Source organism: Bombus bifarius, unplaced genomic scaffold (assembly GCF_011952205.1).
Source record: "Bombus bifarius isolate JDL3187 unplaced genomic scaffold, Bbif_JDL3187 scf7180000008232, whole genome shotgun sequence".
Taxonomy (NCBI): domain Eukaryota; kingdom Metazoa; phylum Arthropoda; class Insecta; order Hymenoptera; family Apidae; genus Bombus; species Bombus bifarius.
In genome coordinates, this window is record NW_022884527.1 from 182,290 (window position 1) to 198,414 (window position 16,125).

At 43.1% G+C, this 16,125-nt stretch overlaps 1 protein-coding gene across 8 annotated transcripts in view; it reads left to right on the top strand.

Annotated features, from left to right (window-relative positions):
* LOC117211328 (nuclear factor 1 X-type-like) overlaps positions 1–16,125 on the top strand; it is a 64,526-nt gene that overhangs the window by 23,444 nt on the left and 24,957 nt on the right. For all 8 annotated transcript variants that reach the window (XM_033455063.1, XM_033455065.1, XM_033455066.1 and 5 more), the window contains 2 exons: positions 8,487–8,678; positions 9,071–9,254. In XM_033455063.1, coding sequence (XP_033310954.1) covers positions 8,487–8,678; positions 9,071–9,254 — 376 coding nt within the window. The remainder of the gene's footprint in view (positions 1–8,486; positions 8,679–9,070; positions 9,255–16,125) is intronic.

A 16,125-nucleotide genomic window follows, 5' to 3' on the forward strand; every position in this document is an offset into this window, starting at 1 on the left:
GCAAGCTTCTCAAACTCACCCCATGTTTATAGAATTCTCTATCTATATATGTGATGTAATCCGATAAAAAAGGATTAACGTGCGCAAACGGCTTTTCGAGATAAACGTGTTTAAAATTATGCACGCCGTAGAGGTCTATTACCGAGTATCATCGTTTCATCGTGTGCATGAAGGGCTTGGTGAAAACTCGAAAATTCGCTGACAGTAGAAATAGGAGATTTGTCTTTTTTGGTAGAAGCACATCGTATATCAAGAATTCTTCACCTGAAGTTGAATAAACTCCCCTTATTCGCGCAAAAAAGCGCCATAAAATACTTCGCAGACCAGCTCTACCAATTCCCACTTTAAAAGAGGTGGCAGATAAGGAAAGTGGCCCGAAAAAATCGGCAAATACACAGGAATCCTCTCGGTCTGTACGCCTCTAATAACAATAACTTTTACGAAGTAGCCAGGCCAGGCGAGCAAGCCTCTCGAGGCGTCCATTACGTCGCGATATAACGCGTCTCGGCCAGCCCTTGCTTTCTTTTTCTCTCCACCGTCTACCCTCAACCTCCGAGCCACCCACCCTCTGTTTCGCGGTCCAGCAGACTGCGACAATTTGCCGCATAACGATGCCTTCTTTCTTCTCGTAATTGAATCTAAATATTAAAGCTCCGTCGGCTTTGGCGCCGTCCTCCTTGATTTTTCGTTCCTTAACGCACCTCCGGCGGCGTTGGTGGCTGAAGGGGCGACGGAGGATGGCGTCTGCACCCCGACCACTGTCGAAAAGTTTCGAGACCAGCGTCCTCGTTGCCGCGGAGTATCGTTTAGAGCGATTCTCTGCCCAGTGAAATTACACCGTAACGCGTGTTAAAGGGCTTAGCTCGTTCAGAAACTTCCCCCTCTAAACGACTGTCTCTGCCTTGTTTCCAGGGCTTCGTTCGGATTATATTCCACCGCCAGGTACAATTGCCTTGCGTTAGAAAGCAGTTAGACAAAGTATTTGATGATTATTGTTGAGATAGATTCGGGAAATTAAATATGTCCGTTACTCTGTAATTATACGTTACATTCGATTTTTGCATCTGGTTTGTTTGTATTTATTGAGTAATGCAGTATGTATATATAGTTATATAGTTCTAGTTACAAATTTAGAAATCTATGATTACAAGATCATAATTATGCCAAAACGATTTGAGAAGTTTGCAGTCCGTCGTATCTAAAGATGGATACCTGACGTATCATTTGACTGCGAACTTTTACAACTTTTTCCCTGCAGTTACACATTTATTTAAAGCTATACGTACTAATTATATAAGAGACCGCATCTTACACATACCTTGAAACTGAAAGAAAAATGAAAGCAAATGGTACAAATTAGCTAGCGAACGCTTAAATTAGCGAAATTAAAAAAGATATCTTAGAGCAGAGACGATAGAACGCATTTAGCTAGCAAGACTCCGCTAAAAGACGAACTAATAGAACCTAATCGGAAATAAAGAAACGTTCTCGCAGCATCGATCCTCCCTCCCACTCGATTACACAACTCCAATTAACCCCATCGAGGAGACAATCCCTTTCGTTCTTCTCACTCATTCCCCTCCACTCTTTCGTGTACTTGTCTCCTCTCATCCCCTGGCCGTGTTCGCGAGAATGGGAAGACGAAAACGAGCTGACCGTCGGCCGTTAGGCTAAAAATGCAGCCTCCGCTTTATTTCCCGCGCTTGAAAATAGCCTGTGAGCCTCCGCGGCCGTAGTTGCTGCGGCAGCGGTGGTGGGGGCCTGTCGTGGCGGCGGCAGTGGGGGCACGGCAGGACGAGTGGTGGAGGCACGACAGCGAGGGCACCCAGGCATTTTCGAAGTGGGGGTCAGCCCCTACCACGATTCTCTGGGGGCGGCGGCGCCGAGGGAGGGCCGCGCTCACCGTCGACACACTCACACATGGGAATGCATTAACGGTGGATGATGCACATGGGGGTTTTATATAGGGTGACTCCGGTGTAACGCTGTTAGTGTTTGTTATCGCAAGTGGTTCTTGACTTTTCGAAATGGATATGTGGTCGAATGGATGATTTTAGGATTGGATAGAGGGAACACCCGATCCATAATTTTGAAAACTTTTTAGGCACTTCCCAGGGTTGCTCTTCCATTCGTTTTTGGATTGTTAAGGTAAAGGAGATTTTGCGGCGGATAAAGGTTGTTACAGAGGAACAGGGTAAAGCATTGTGTATTACACGGAGGATATAAGGAGATGGTTTTAGCAAACTTCTGTCGCCAACTTCCTACTCCGGTTCCTCGGTTCGCCTTATTTCCCGGATTCAACTTTGGCTGCCTTCTCAGCTTACTTTGCGAGTAGATGCAGTGTTTGGATGAATTGCGCGGATGGTAATTAGATGAATGGGGATTATGAAAGCGATTGTTAAAATGCGATAGAGTTCGTAATATTATCAGAAGCTCCTAGATTACTGGTTTAATTTTGAGTCGGATAGAGTAAAAAACTTGTTAATTGAAAATAAAGGGGGAATCTTCTTTTTTATAGGAAAGATGCCCGTTAGGAATAGCTTTGAAGAAAAGTGTTTATCGTTGGTTCATTGAAAGTCGATTAATCTCAGGTCACCCGGTATGCAGGAACGTGCGTACGTTTGCTAAATTCATTCGCGAGAAGTACGACCGTAATACGTAATTTTGGTGTGCGCGAATTCGAGGATGCGCTTACTGCAGCGGGCACACGTACGAGCTCTCGTAATTATGTACGTGGAATTTTAAAAGAACGTACCGGCAATGAAATTAAGAAACACTGCTCTGAAAAAGAAGAGAGAGAGAGAGAGAGAGGAAGGGAGGGAGGGAGAAATAAAAAGAACGACGAAATTGCAGAATGATGTTCAGCTTCGTGAAACGTCGGTTTCACGTTTCGTCTACGTTTAGATTGCACAGAAGAGTCTTTGACGAATCACCAATTGAATTGCTCTGACGAATCATTTATTCCGAGCCACCAAACGTGTCGATTTTCATAGCAACTCGTCGATACATTTAGTATCCACCATTTCTTTCTACTTTGAGTTAATTTTTGACATTTTATTTATTTGTACTCATAAGAAGGAATTGCAAACGTTAAAGTCATTTATGTTTGTATGAAGTCTGTATTATGTTCCCTTGCCACTGAACTATAGCGCTATCTTCTTAGAAATTCGAGAAAAATTTGCTCGAGAGAACGCGAGGTTAATCAGTTTCACTTTTAAAAATCTCTCGATTGGCAATCAATTCTTTTAAACTGCGAATCTATTAAAAGCTTCTCGGAAAGCCACCTTTTTCGTCGTAACATGAAAATCGTTTTCTGTTAAGATGATTCTCTTCCAAAGCTAAACAATTCGATCGCGATACTATGTGTAGTGAGATCAAAGCGAATCCCATTTTCACGAGTTGCTGTCGTGATTACGTCGGGCAAAAGGCGAGGCATAACACACGCGTGGGCTTCTTTCGCGTCCGCGGCAGGTATGCGCCGTGTCACACCGTGTCATATATTCGCGCTGCTTGAACCGTGCCACGAAAGCTCGCGGCAAATCCAAAATAAATCGCCGGCAGCTGTTGCGTCCGTATCTTGCTGTTCCTCTAGATACCAGGCGTACATTTTCCAGCAGCCCTGCGTTTTTCTTAATAAAACGTTCAAAGATTTAGTCTCGAAATTATCTTTCTAAACCGTCCCGTGAAAGTGTCCCGTCATTCTTGAAAAATTACCACGAAAAGTATACTCGCTGCTTGGTAAACTGTAAAAGTTATCGCCTCAATAATTTATAATTTAACAAATATCATACTTCGCCAAAGCAAGCAAAAGCGTCGGGGACAATTGAAAGATTTTCTTTTAAAATTCTCACAGTACGATCTTGGACCCTCGTAATCGATCGCATCTTATAAAAGCTAAATCGTCTCGAAATCATCAGTCAATCAGTGATTAATAATACTTATCGTATCGTGAAAGTAACTATTTGACGACAATCGACACGGTGACAGAGGAAAAAATTGCGAGGAAGGACGAAACTGTGAAACGAAAGGAAATCGCGCGTTGGTCCGGAAAACGCGGCAACCTGTTTCCGCTTTGTTCCTCCGATCTTTCGTGAGGACCTGGTCGCGTGGGGGCGGATGGAAGAACTCGCAACGAGACGTAAAACGGAAATAGAAACGGCTGAGAGCATCGATGCTCTTCCGCGTTCCAACAATCGCGTGGACCAACTTCTTCTACTTCTGTTCTCTCTCCACCTCCTCGTAGAAAACTCGCGTTCTTTCGTTTCCTCTTTCCTTCACTCGGACGGGCTTTGTTTCTCGTTGATATTACGATTGAAGCTCCCTTACTTCCTCGGGATTACCTCTGGCTGACTGGCCCCCTTTTTAAGCCACTCTGCACGCCACTTCCGTTTCGATGTCGTCCTCGCATTCCCTGGATGTTTGTGCCCGAAATAGCTGCCGCTTTTGTGAATCCTCGGATCTCTTCCTTTCTTCCTTCTCCCCTCCCCTCTTCTCTTCTCTTTCTATAGATATATCTTACAAGGCTGTTATTGTTACGTTGGAGAAACTCCTGGAAAAATCTGACTTGCGCACGATTTTCTTTCTTTCGTGGAACCAGAAGCTGTGAACATCTTTTAGGCACGATTTTTATCGATTCGAGCGGTAGATGAACATCGATGGATTTATGATTTGCATTTAGGGCATATTTTGTTGATTATCGAATCTGAGTCACATTTGCGACTAACTTATGAATTTCGTTAGCCATTCATTACGTGCTAATTTAAGTGCAGATAACGAATGAAATAAAAATTCTTCAGTCAACGAATTATCTGCCGTTGCATAGCTCAGTCGACGAATTTTCTAGCTTTCGGTCCACGGAAACGTAGGGTTTCCCAAAAAGAGGGGCAAATCCCGAAAGAATGGGTTTAGAACGAGTTGTCTCGAATTATCCTGCGACGCTTCCTCAATTTCAAAGAGGGAGAATTCGAAGACGGTCGTCCCGTTTGGAATAATCATGCGAAACGCGACGAACCGTCAGAATTGGAGGCAGTCCTTCTCTTCACGGTATTTACGTTCAATTTCACTGAGTCTAATGTAACGAGGGCTCGTTGGCTCTCGAAGTGAGACGAATTCGATTGCTCCGGCCGAAGCTGGATAGGGCCGGCCGGATCGAACGAGCCGTACGTGAATGTGCTACAGAGAGAAGAGCATAAAAATGAACCGCCTCTCCGAGATTTATTTACGCGGAGAAACTTACGACTTTTATTCAATACCTGACTCGTCGAGCCCGAAGAATTCCACGGCGATCGCGATCGACGCGGTAATGCATCGGAGAGATTGCTTCTTACGTATCCCAGAAGATCATATCAACACGTTGCTTAAGTAGATTAGAGTCGTTCGCAGCAACGAATATTTGAGCTAGAACTCTTCTCGGCGTAATATTTCTTGAACTTGAACGTTGAAAAGATTTTTCTGTTTGTCTGAGAGGCTCATTTATTTCCTGTTAAACTCGATCGAAATACTCTCGACTCTGTTTCGAACCAATTTTCAAACAATCGTGGTAGAAACGGATTGTCGAGCACGTATCGACCGACGCTGGTCAAGAACGGCTGGAATAGCATCGCGAGAAATCGGTGGCGTGAACGAGGTAAACTGCCGCGCCTAGGTGTACATACGCATGTCACGATATACGTGGCCGGTGCGTTCGCAGCCCTCCTTCACACTCGGCATACTTGATCGGGTTTATGCAGGATGCACCGTAACCGCAGCCCAGGTCTCTCCCACAGTTGAGCCGGCCTGCGTGTCCGCGTGACATTTCTGTGCGCGAGACTCTCCGGGACGTGCCTGAAATTTTCTCGTGCGCGAAAAACGCGCTCGCGCGACTACTCGCACTACCGCCTAGACTGTATTAAGGACGCAACGAGCTGGAAAATGTTCGTCGTTCGTAAACGACCGACGTGTTTCTAACGTATATGTAGATCGGCCTCCGATCAGCGTTTGGATTAACGGTGCTCTTATCGATGGGCTTGATTTCGAATTGACAGGCTGACTGCAACGCGAATTTTATATATTTTACCTTGGGAACCGGAATAGATTCAAAATACACTACGTTATAACATTTAATTTTTCCAAAATGTATATCGTATTTGCTTACTCTTTTCTAACGATGTTATCTAAATCATTCACAAGCGCTGATCCATTTAGACCATGAAGTTTATCTCAAGTTGTTCATTTTAAAGAGATTATTAAAACGTAGGGCAGATGAATATGAGTGTACATATATATATATAAATTATATTTTTATGTTATACCAATTTTCGGATAAATTCTCATTATAGTTTCCAGATATTACAGAAAATAAATTTTAAGAAACTTGCAATCTATCCAATCCCAAAATTCATCGTTTACCTTTAGAAAACCCGTGCTTTCACACGATACCTCGAGCCAAGAAACATCCTTGGAACAAAATCGCGTAATCATTCCGTATAAAGTCTATCTCCCAGCAAAATCTCGGTTTCATTGGAAATGTCTGGAGGAAAATCTCGTAGGTCGAGGTTTTACCAAGAATCGTCGATGGCCTTTGAGGCACTTGGACGAGGCGGCGCGCGCGTTAGGACGCGCAGCAACGCGGCAGCGGTTTTCTTGTTCCTCGCAAAAGTATCGGAGCTCGCACGTGCGTGGCAGAAAGGGGCTAGGCGGGATAGATCGACGTCGTCGTCGCGTCGATGCATTCCGCGTGCTTTCGACGCATTTCTCAGGGACCTTATGCACCCGCGCGCATTTGCTATTCCACCGGGGGCCGTGGCCGTGAGGTGAATAACAGAAGCGGAGCCGAGGCAGGTCGACGAGCGTGCCCGCCTGCGAGTCGAACGCGACGCGACCAACTTTGTTCGGAGATTTCCACGGTGACTGAAAAACGAGCCTGCCCTAGGCGTAAGCGCTGCCTGGAATTTTATCCGATATACGCGAACAGAGAGAGTCTTCGCCTTCCGAGAGAACATTGCGCGGAATTTTAGTTTGTTTTCAAATGAAAACAGTCGGATGAAAAGGAATTTTGACTCCGCGATTCTCAATATTATGATAATCAGCAGTCGTTGCCTTTGGAAATTTTCTGGGAAATCTTATAACGTGTGATCGTTGATATTTCGAAATGTTCTAATAGACGATTTGTAAGCGTTCAATATGGCTACGTAAGGATTTGTCGTCTTTTTATGTTATCTTTTTATTTCATTTAAAAAAGATTGCCATACTTTAATACGACGATGATAGTAAGTTCTTGAATGGAATTGAAGAGCAACTTTGTTTCTACGCGTTGACGAACAGAAATTAAATGATGTAGGAGTCTGGATTGGGTTTAGGGGATGCCCTTCGATGTTGGAATTTGTGTAGAAACTTCGAAGGTTCGCTTTGTCAAAAGGCATGCGATGACCAGAGTATGTGAAGTTTAGAATAAAAAATTACAGAAAAGATTGCCACTGTTTCAAGTCCTTGCTTTAGGATAATTTATAGCTACGCACTTAAGTTACCGTTACCTATTCACTACTGTTGCACCGTTTCAAATGCAAAATATGCACGGATTATACATAATTCGTAGTTAGTAATTCTTTGTCTACCGAATTGAAACTGCAGTCCAAACCAAGCTTCACTATAAATTCGTCGAATAGAAAGAGTTTGAAAGAGTAGTCATGTTAGGAATTTGAAGAATATCGGTCCGATATTATTCTAAAAGTGTTGAATTGCGAAAGATCGTGACGCACGGCGATGAAGTCCCTTCCATCGAAAGATGCTAAATTAAAATTGCGAAGGACGAGGACAGAGAGGGTCGCGTGGAACTCGAGGAAGGTCAAGATATCAGAAGGGTGGAGGAGAAGGGGACACATGGGGACGTGCTCCCGCATATCGTTCCGACGAATAGTTTGAGGTCAGCGTTGCTTTGGTCCCGAGCCATCGGACGGAGTTTGTAAACTGGCGGAACTTTCCAGATCAACAGCTGCCTCGACTTACCGATATACACGAGGAACTCCTTTCGAATATGGTTTCTGTAACCAGTTTACGACGATGCGTGCTATACTAGAAAGTCGTTTCTTTTTACGCTTTGAACATAAAAGACAGACAGAGAGTTTACCAGGAGTCCGAATGCCAGTTGACTCTCGGACAGTTATCTTTGTTCTCCTTTATGAAAGATGGGAGCGGAAGTGGGACTGTCTGTCTGCCATGTCCTTTCTATTTTCCTTGCTAACTTACTACGGTCGGTGTAAAGTTGATAGAAAATTAGTAAACTGGAAACTGGCTAATATAACAATATATATATATATATATATATATATATATATATGCAAATTTATGGAAATGCAAACCTAATTTTTGTATTTAGGAACTAAAGTTGTAAATTTTGAGGAATTTATGTCTCTGAAAGATAGAAAGTTAGAAATTTTATAATATAAATGTTTTAACAGAAGCAAGTTGAACGATGTATTCGAACGGAAACAAATTTTTATGAATTACAGAACGAGAAGCTGGAAGTAAAACAGAAATGGGCCTCGCGGCTTTTAGGCAAGTTACGAAAGGATATCACGCAGGAGTACAGGGAAGACTTCGTACTGAGTATCACGGGGAAAAGGCCAGCAATGTGTGTCCTGAGTAATCCTGACCAGAAGGGTAAAATGCGTCGTATCGACTGCCTGCGTCAAGCCGATAAGGTACGTCTGACTATTCCCTTCCCAATCTACTTACTTCTGCTTAAGTTCCGTATGCTATCGAAACTCTTTCGATGAGCATAAAGCAAAGCGACGCTTAATCTACAAAATTAATTAATCATTTATTCATTACACTTTGTATTCAATAATATATTTAATTTACAATTATATTTCTAAATACTTGCTAGTACCATATTTTACTCAAAATTCAATACTTCAATTTTCTAATGAAAAAGTAGTTGAAATTGTCGAATTTCAACGAGTTCGATTTCGCATGAAATCGTAAAAGGAGCATGAAAACCACCATGGACCGGAGAAAATCGAATATGGTCCCTGGTGAAGTTCCTGCATTCAGCTACAGTCGATAACCCTTGGTCGTCGTCGTTATGTCGCAGGTATGGAGGTTGGACCTAGTAATGGTGATCCTCTTCAAGGCAATTCCGTTGGAGTCGACGGACGGGGAACGGCTGGAGAAGACTGCGGAATGTGCTCAGCCGGGCCTCTGCGTCAACCCCTATCACATCAACGTCTCCGTCCGGGAACTCGATCTCTACCTCGCCAATTTTATCACCAGCCACGGTAAGGGTTCGCCACTATACTCATTCGATTAAGGCGAGACTCTCGACCCCATGAGAGTTTCAAACAGGGAAATCTATTTTCTAGAAATATATCTAGTTCGGTTCTCTCTCGTTCGAATCATCGATAGAGTCGTTTCTTTTCTTACCTTTGAGTAGCTGATTAATCGAATCGATCGGCAGTTTCAGAAACGAACGAATCGCGTCTTATCGTATGTTAGTTATTTGTAACAAATAATCGCAGCTGCTTAACCATCGCAAACAATCTACCCAAAAAATAATCAGCTCTATTGCTATTAGCAGTTGCTATTATATTGGTACAAAGAGCTATTAGCTCGTATTTGTTCGATGAGGGGTGCGTTCTTTATTTAGAATACATAGATTATTTCATCGGAAAGCGATGTAATATTGCACCCAAGAAACACATTAGGTGCTTGAGACGTATGGAACAGTGTAACTTAAAACCCGTTTCTGCCCCCAAACTAAATGTGTTTTAGATCCTTGATCGAACACCAAACACCAAACCCTCTCCCAAACCATCAATAGTTATTGCCATTCTTGATTCCACCACGAAGTATTGGCTCGACGTGTCGGTTCTCGTTGATCTCATAGAGCAGAACCTAGAGGAAGAGAGGGGCAGGGGAGGGAGAGACAGAGAAGCGGGTGGTGGTCTGAATCGAGCGTGGCGCGTTCATTCACTCGCACATCCGTCCATTCAAAGTGTCCACTCGACTCTCGGCTTCGATTCAAAGTTTCTTGGAACGCTCTGCCAATTTCAACGGCCCCCATACAAGCAGCGACGGGGCTCTGGTTGTTTTCATGGCGCGGGCCTGGGTATCGCGCGCGAGCCCATTCTTCGCTGGCTTGTTTTCCAACCGGTGTCAAGGGGGACAAAGACTCGTAGGAAGAGTACCGGTGATCTATAACGATCTGATTGGCAGACTTTCGCGACCACTCCAAGGATCGTTCTTCAAGAATAGTCGATCTTGTCCAACGTCCAAGGCATCCGGTCGTTTCGCGTTCCATGATCCGATGAATTTAACCCGATACCCTCTGGCCACCTCGACGCCTTACATCATGGATTCTAGAACGGATTCTACGATGAATAGTATAGAAGTGATTGGTTGTAGAGATAGGAGAAACAGCCCATCGATGGTGGATGCTTGAAAGATTTTCAAGGTTTCCAAACGGGGATCTAGAGCGTTAGGGTGAGAGGATATTAGGGATGTTTGAGGTTACGCACGTAGTTTAGAAGGTGTGGTTCTCGAATCCTTGGAATGATTGAATACTTCAAGGTGAATATTTAATATATAAAATTCATATCACTTGCAAAATTCATAATTTCCTACTTCCGAAGAGTATCTCGTATCTCTAAATCTTGCAATTGGAAAACCTTTCAATCCCGTGAACTTCCCCCAGGAGAAGCCAATCCTCTTCAACCCCTCTCTTTGAATCGCAAGATTTTCAAAATTTCTGGAAACCCAAAATTCCCTAGTTTCGTTATCGAACCAAGCGACAACCCAAGAGGATCTGATCCCAAAACAAAGTAAGCAAGACAGCAGCGGTTACACGTGGCCCGTTGATCGACGTGCTTCGATCGATGGCAGCTGGCAGGAGGGCCGAGACTGGCGCCCGTCCGCGCTTCTTCTTTCATTCGGTTTCATCGAACTCACTGACTCAGTCGGGAAACACGTAATTTCCGTACGTACGCGCGCGTCCTGGCAGAGCCCAGTTCTCGCCCCGTGACTCGCACACGCTCCGTGTGTTGGCTCCTCACATCTCTTTCTCTCTTCTTCTTTTTCGCCAGGCTATGAACCCGCGTGGCTCACACACGCCTTGGCAGCCGGCTTTCTAATGTTTACAGCCGCGGTTGACGCAAAAATTGGCCAGGCCTACCGCACACCACCTACGAGAAAGAGAAAAAAACGCTCAGCTGCCAAGACATGGGGTAGGTTAGGCGCTTTCCAGACCGTTCGTCGCCATCTCTGATCGTTTCCTTCTCGTTTCATACTCTGCTGATCGTTTAACCCAGATATACCAGAATCTTTCACCTACTACTTTTTGAATTGTACGTATTAATTAAGTTTTCCCGTTGCTGTTACCCAGTTTTTGAAAGATTCCAGAGTGACCTATTCATCATCTTCTCCAGGCTGGTTGATCATTTAATTTCTCTGCTAATTGATATCAATATCTGATTGAATTGAAGAGAATGATATCAGAAAATGTATATCGATAGAAGGAACATTTTCATTTACATATAGAGAGAAGATGATACTGTTTGAAAAAACTATAATATAGGACTGTCGATTCTGGGTCGCTAGTTTTATAAATGTCGCTAATTTCTATTTATATCGTGGAACTGTAGTACCCTACGATATATTCACTAAAATTTATCTAAATCATTTACAAATATAAAATTTATCTAAATGTCCACGAAACTACGATAAATACTATGTATTTATATGTCAAAGGAAATTATCATAAAAATCTTAGAATAAGAATATTAAATGCGTGCTTTAAAAAATTGAATAGAAATCTATTCGGTGTATTTTCTAGCATTCGGTCGTCGTGGTAGAAACTAGTAGTTGTCGTGGTCTAATTAGTATCCGAATCTGTTCTCTTTACTATCTTGTAGTTCCATCTCTTCCTTTCACATTTTTTAATTGTTAGCTGGTCGTTTAATTCCTTTCGCCTAAGAAGTTTGCTAGACCCGCTTGTTCAAGGCAGATCAGGTTAATCGCTGTTATTTATTCGCATCGAAACTACAAGCACAAAACCCTTTTCGAACTTCGCGACCCAATTAATAGTGAAGACTGTCTCGAGCCATGCGAAGATTCGTTCGTTTCGGTTCGCTGCATTTCAGAGTTTCCCAACTTCCTTGAATTCGCCCAAAAAGATTTCGTAGCTCGTTTTTTTATTCTCCGCGTCCTACTTTCAAAACTTCAAGGTCTCGATTAAACCCAAAAAATTCATGCCCTTGTTTCTCGTAAATCTTTGTGTCTTGAATTAAAAGGCGTATGTACAGAAGTGTCGAAGAATGCCAGTCGACGGTGCACAGACGACGAACGATCAACATCATAAAAATTCCTGGCCCTCTGTAAATATACACGGCATCACAATAATATAAACTTACTGGCTGGCAAGGCGCGGCGTGGATAGCGAAGGCTCCGCTACTTCGGACCCTTTCGGATTATCCGCCGTGTCGACGTATGCTAAAAGTAGACACTTGCTGCGTTCGTTTCGACTGACCTAATAGACAGTATTATTACAGAAGGGAAGTACATAGCCCGAAACGAGAAGGACCAGGGACGCCTAATATTTCAATTCCACTGGCGTATCTTCGTTGTCATCGCCGTTCGAATGACGGAACCTTTTTCTTTCAAACGAAGGAAAAACGACGGTTAAATGGTTGTTGAGCTTATGGTGGATTATCGATGATAGACATGGTAGTTAATTGGTTACGTTGGCAGAAAATAGTTTGTAAAGTTGATAAGAGAATCTTCGCTGGTTTCAGGGTACCAAAAGTGGGGAAAGAAGAGTTTTCAATTAGGTCGATCTTGATTAGCCCGAAGAAAGATATCTTTAGAATAGTCTTCATACTTTATCTGTAGAAAGTTAGATAAAAGAGGTAACTGGAGTCGTCCTCATCTTAAACAATCGTTTCCACTTTCGTGTTTCGTTTGAAAAAGGAAATTCGAAGATCCTGTTTAATCCATTAATCTACATTGAAATCCGCGAATCGAGACTACGGTTAAACAGCGATGCGGGTACTTGTTTCTTTTAAACTTTCGATCGATCCTTCTGTTAAAGACGAACTAAGAAGAGAGAGAGAGAGAAAGAAAAGAAATGAAATTTAACCTGAAGAAGGGAAAGAGGGGGTTGATCGTCGGTGAGACGCTCTGCGTATTAGCCCTAAGAGCTAAATATCGCCCGGCCGGTTGCGTAAGTATCATCGTCTCTTATGAAAGTGTTAGAGAGAGGACAGGTGCCTCGACGCGTGTCGTTCTCGGACACGTCGCATTTTCGCGATGCCTCTGCGGCAGACGAGGTCCGTTTTAGACGGGCCGCATCGAAAAGTCGGCAGGAAAAGCCAGGCCGTAAGACTTTGATAATCCGGCAACAGCCGGAATAGACCGGGTGCCCTTCCACCGAGTTTTCAATACGTCCACCAACCATATCTCGCCACGTGGATCCATTATTAATTCTGCTCGCTCTTTAGACAGGTTTTCCATGATAATATAGTCATCTATATTTTCTTCGTTTTCCAAATTTTTTGTAACGGTCCTTAGACGTTATGTTTTATCTCTTGAATCGCAGGTATGAGGGAATTTAAGGATCTTTAGAGTAATATTTTAATATCTGGTCAAACAGCACACCGAAATTACAATAAAGGCTTCATATTTGGAACATCTGCCTCGTGAAAGTAGACAAACCATTTCCAAAATTTCTTTCAAGAATCTTGCTTTCCTATAATATTGAATTCTACAGTAGATTAGTGGCATATCTCGAACAGAAGAAAATGCCACCCTCTGCATCTTAACTCGGCATAATTTCATTTCCGATTTCAACGGGCCAAACCGCTGCTTTCCCAGATTTATTTCCTTTAACCACTCGCGCCACTTTCATCGTATTATTTCTGCAAACAATGAGAACAGCCCCCGCGTTAAGAAATAAACGGAGTACAAAATAAACCTGGTGAGTCGAGCGAACTTTTTGTCCACTTCCGAGGGAAACGCGTGCGAGTACGCGTACTCTTGCATGCGCTCGCGCGTCTCACGCTCACCCTTAAGTTACAGTCGGTGCGCCGTGCACGCGAGCATGTGACCATGCGTGCCGATGTGTGCTCGCTCTATAAATAAATAAGCGACGGACATCTTGTAGCGAGTTCTCTCTCTTTCTTTCTATCTGTCGAATACCGTGCTCGCTTATGCGCTTGATTTTCGTTCGTACCTCTACGAATACCTGAAACGAGATATTCACGCACTCGTAATTAGTCCCATCGATCTTTTAATATCGATCTTCTATTCCCTTATTCTGACAAGAATAACGTATATGAAACATGCGCTAAGAAAATTCAAAAACGAAAGATCTTCCGTGAGAGTTGTAGTCCGTTTGATGAGACGAAATAGAAGTTGTAGTTTGTTTGAGAAAATATTTTGGATCACGCAAGGGTGATTTTATCGAAAAGAGGGAGAATGAAATTAGATATTTCAGTAGGGAGAACATTTGTTGTAGATGGTTGAGTATTATGACGTCAGAAACAAATTTTGTCTATTTTTAATAATTCTTGGAAAGGTGGGTTAGATAGCTCATCCTCTATAGTATGGATGGTCAAGGTGGGGATTGTAGTTATTCATGCGCACGATTATAATTAATGCTGATTTATAGTCGCGAATACATCGATATACAAATTCTTAGGACCGTAAATTGAATAAAAAACGAGGAACTATTTGTCTTGACTATCGAATGAATTACTCTGCCAAAGATTAAACCTCAGGAAGATTATGTTACGACGATTTATTCGTTCTTCTTTACTATCTGGTGCACAGTTTTCGAGAAGATTCTCAGAAAAGACTGTAAAATGGCCGTCCTTGAGGCGTTCCCGTACCGTCGCCGCGAAATTCGCTCGCGCACTCATGGATCACATGGTGTCAACAGATCCGTTCTCTATTATTGTTCCAAGAGCGAGCGTATCTATCGGTGTCTGCTAAAATTTCTGCGTCGCACACACGCACCTGTCGGGCGGTCCACTGGCCGACTAATTTTGCTGTTAGTTCTCTAGAGCCTAGAGGATCCTCTCCGTTCGCCACGGTGTGTCGCAATCGATTCTCGGGAAAACGATCTCGTTGCCCCATTAATGTGCATCCTGAACCAACCGGCTCAAAGACCAGACGTAAAATTAAATCGGCTCGAAACTCGGCTGATTATCCGTAATGAAAAATTCGAAATTTACTCGATCGTGATATCATCTTTCTATCAAATACAAGTTCTAAAGTTTGAAATTATGAAGTCGCGGAAAACATGACGATAGAAGATGGAGAAGCTTTCTTCGATTTGGAGGAAGATATAGAATTTTGCTGTTGAACTAAACCAAAATAGACGCGCATTAAAATCACACGTCTTCTTGTCAGTCGTTTCACCAGATAAATTCTGCGAGCAATGAAAACAACACGATCCGATACTTAGTCGGTCCAATATGTTCCCGTCCAACCTTGAATGCTTACGTTAATTCTGCTTCACCATCGGTTTTCAATTTTCTTCGTCGTTTGACAATTGACGTTCGATTTAAATTTAAACGGCATTCGAACGAATTCTACGATCAAAAATGGAGATCGCTTATCGCGGCGCAGTGTACACCGATATAAGGTTGAGACGCAATTAAAAATAACCTGAGAGTGAACGTATGTTTGTTAACGTCTATTTATAAACGGTCGTTCGTCGGTTTTTCAGCGTTGTCGAGCTGGTTGATCGAGGATGTCGCGACGATTGTGAAACGTTTTTCCGAATTTCCATCCGCGCAGAAGGAATCCATCCTTTCCTCTTCTCTCTCCTTCTCTTTTCCTTACCACGACACTTACACAGACGCGCGTATGCATACAGATACAAATACTCTTTCTATCTGTCTCTGTCTCTTTCAAGAAGTCGAACACACGTTCCGGGCTCTCGTGTATTTCGGTGATATGTTGCGTAATGAGATTTGCGTAAGGTACCGCGATATAAAACACCGTGTGACAGTAAAGGTGAGATGGGATGCGTCGAGGATACCGTCCTCTCAAATCCGTGTCTGGGGAATCCCAAGTTGGTCGATTCGTCTCGCTGAAATAGCTTTACAATGGCGAAATTCTGAAAGGGGCTGATTTTAGCGAAAGAAGAAA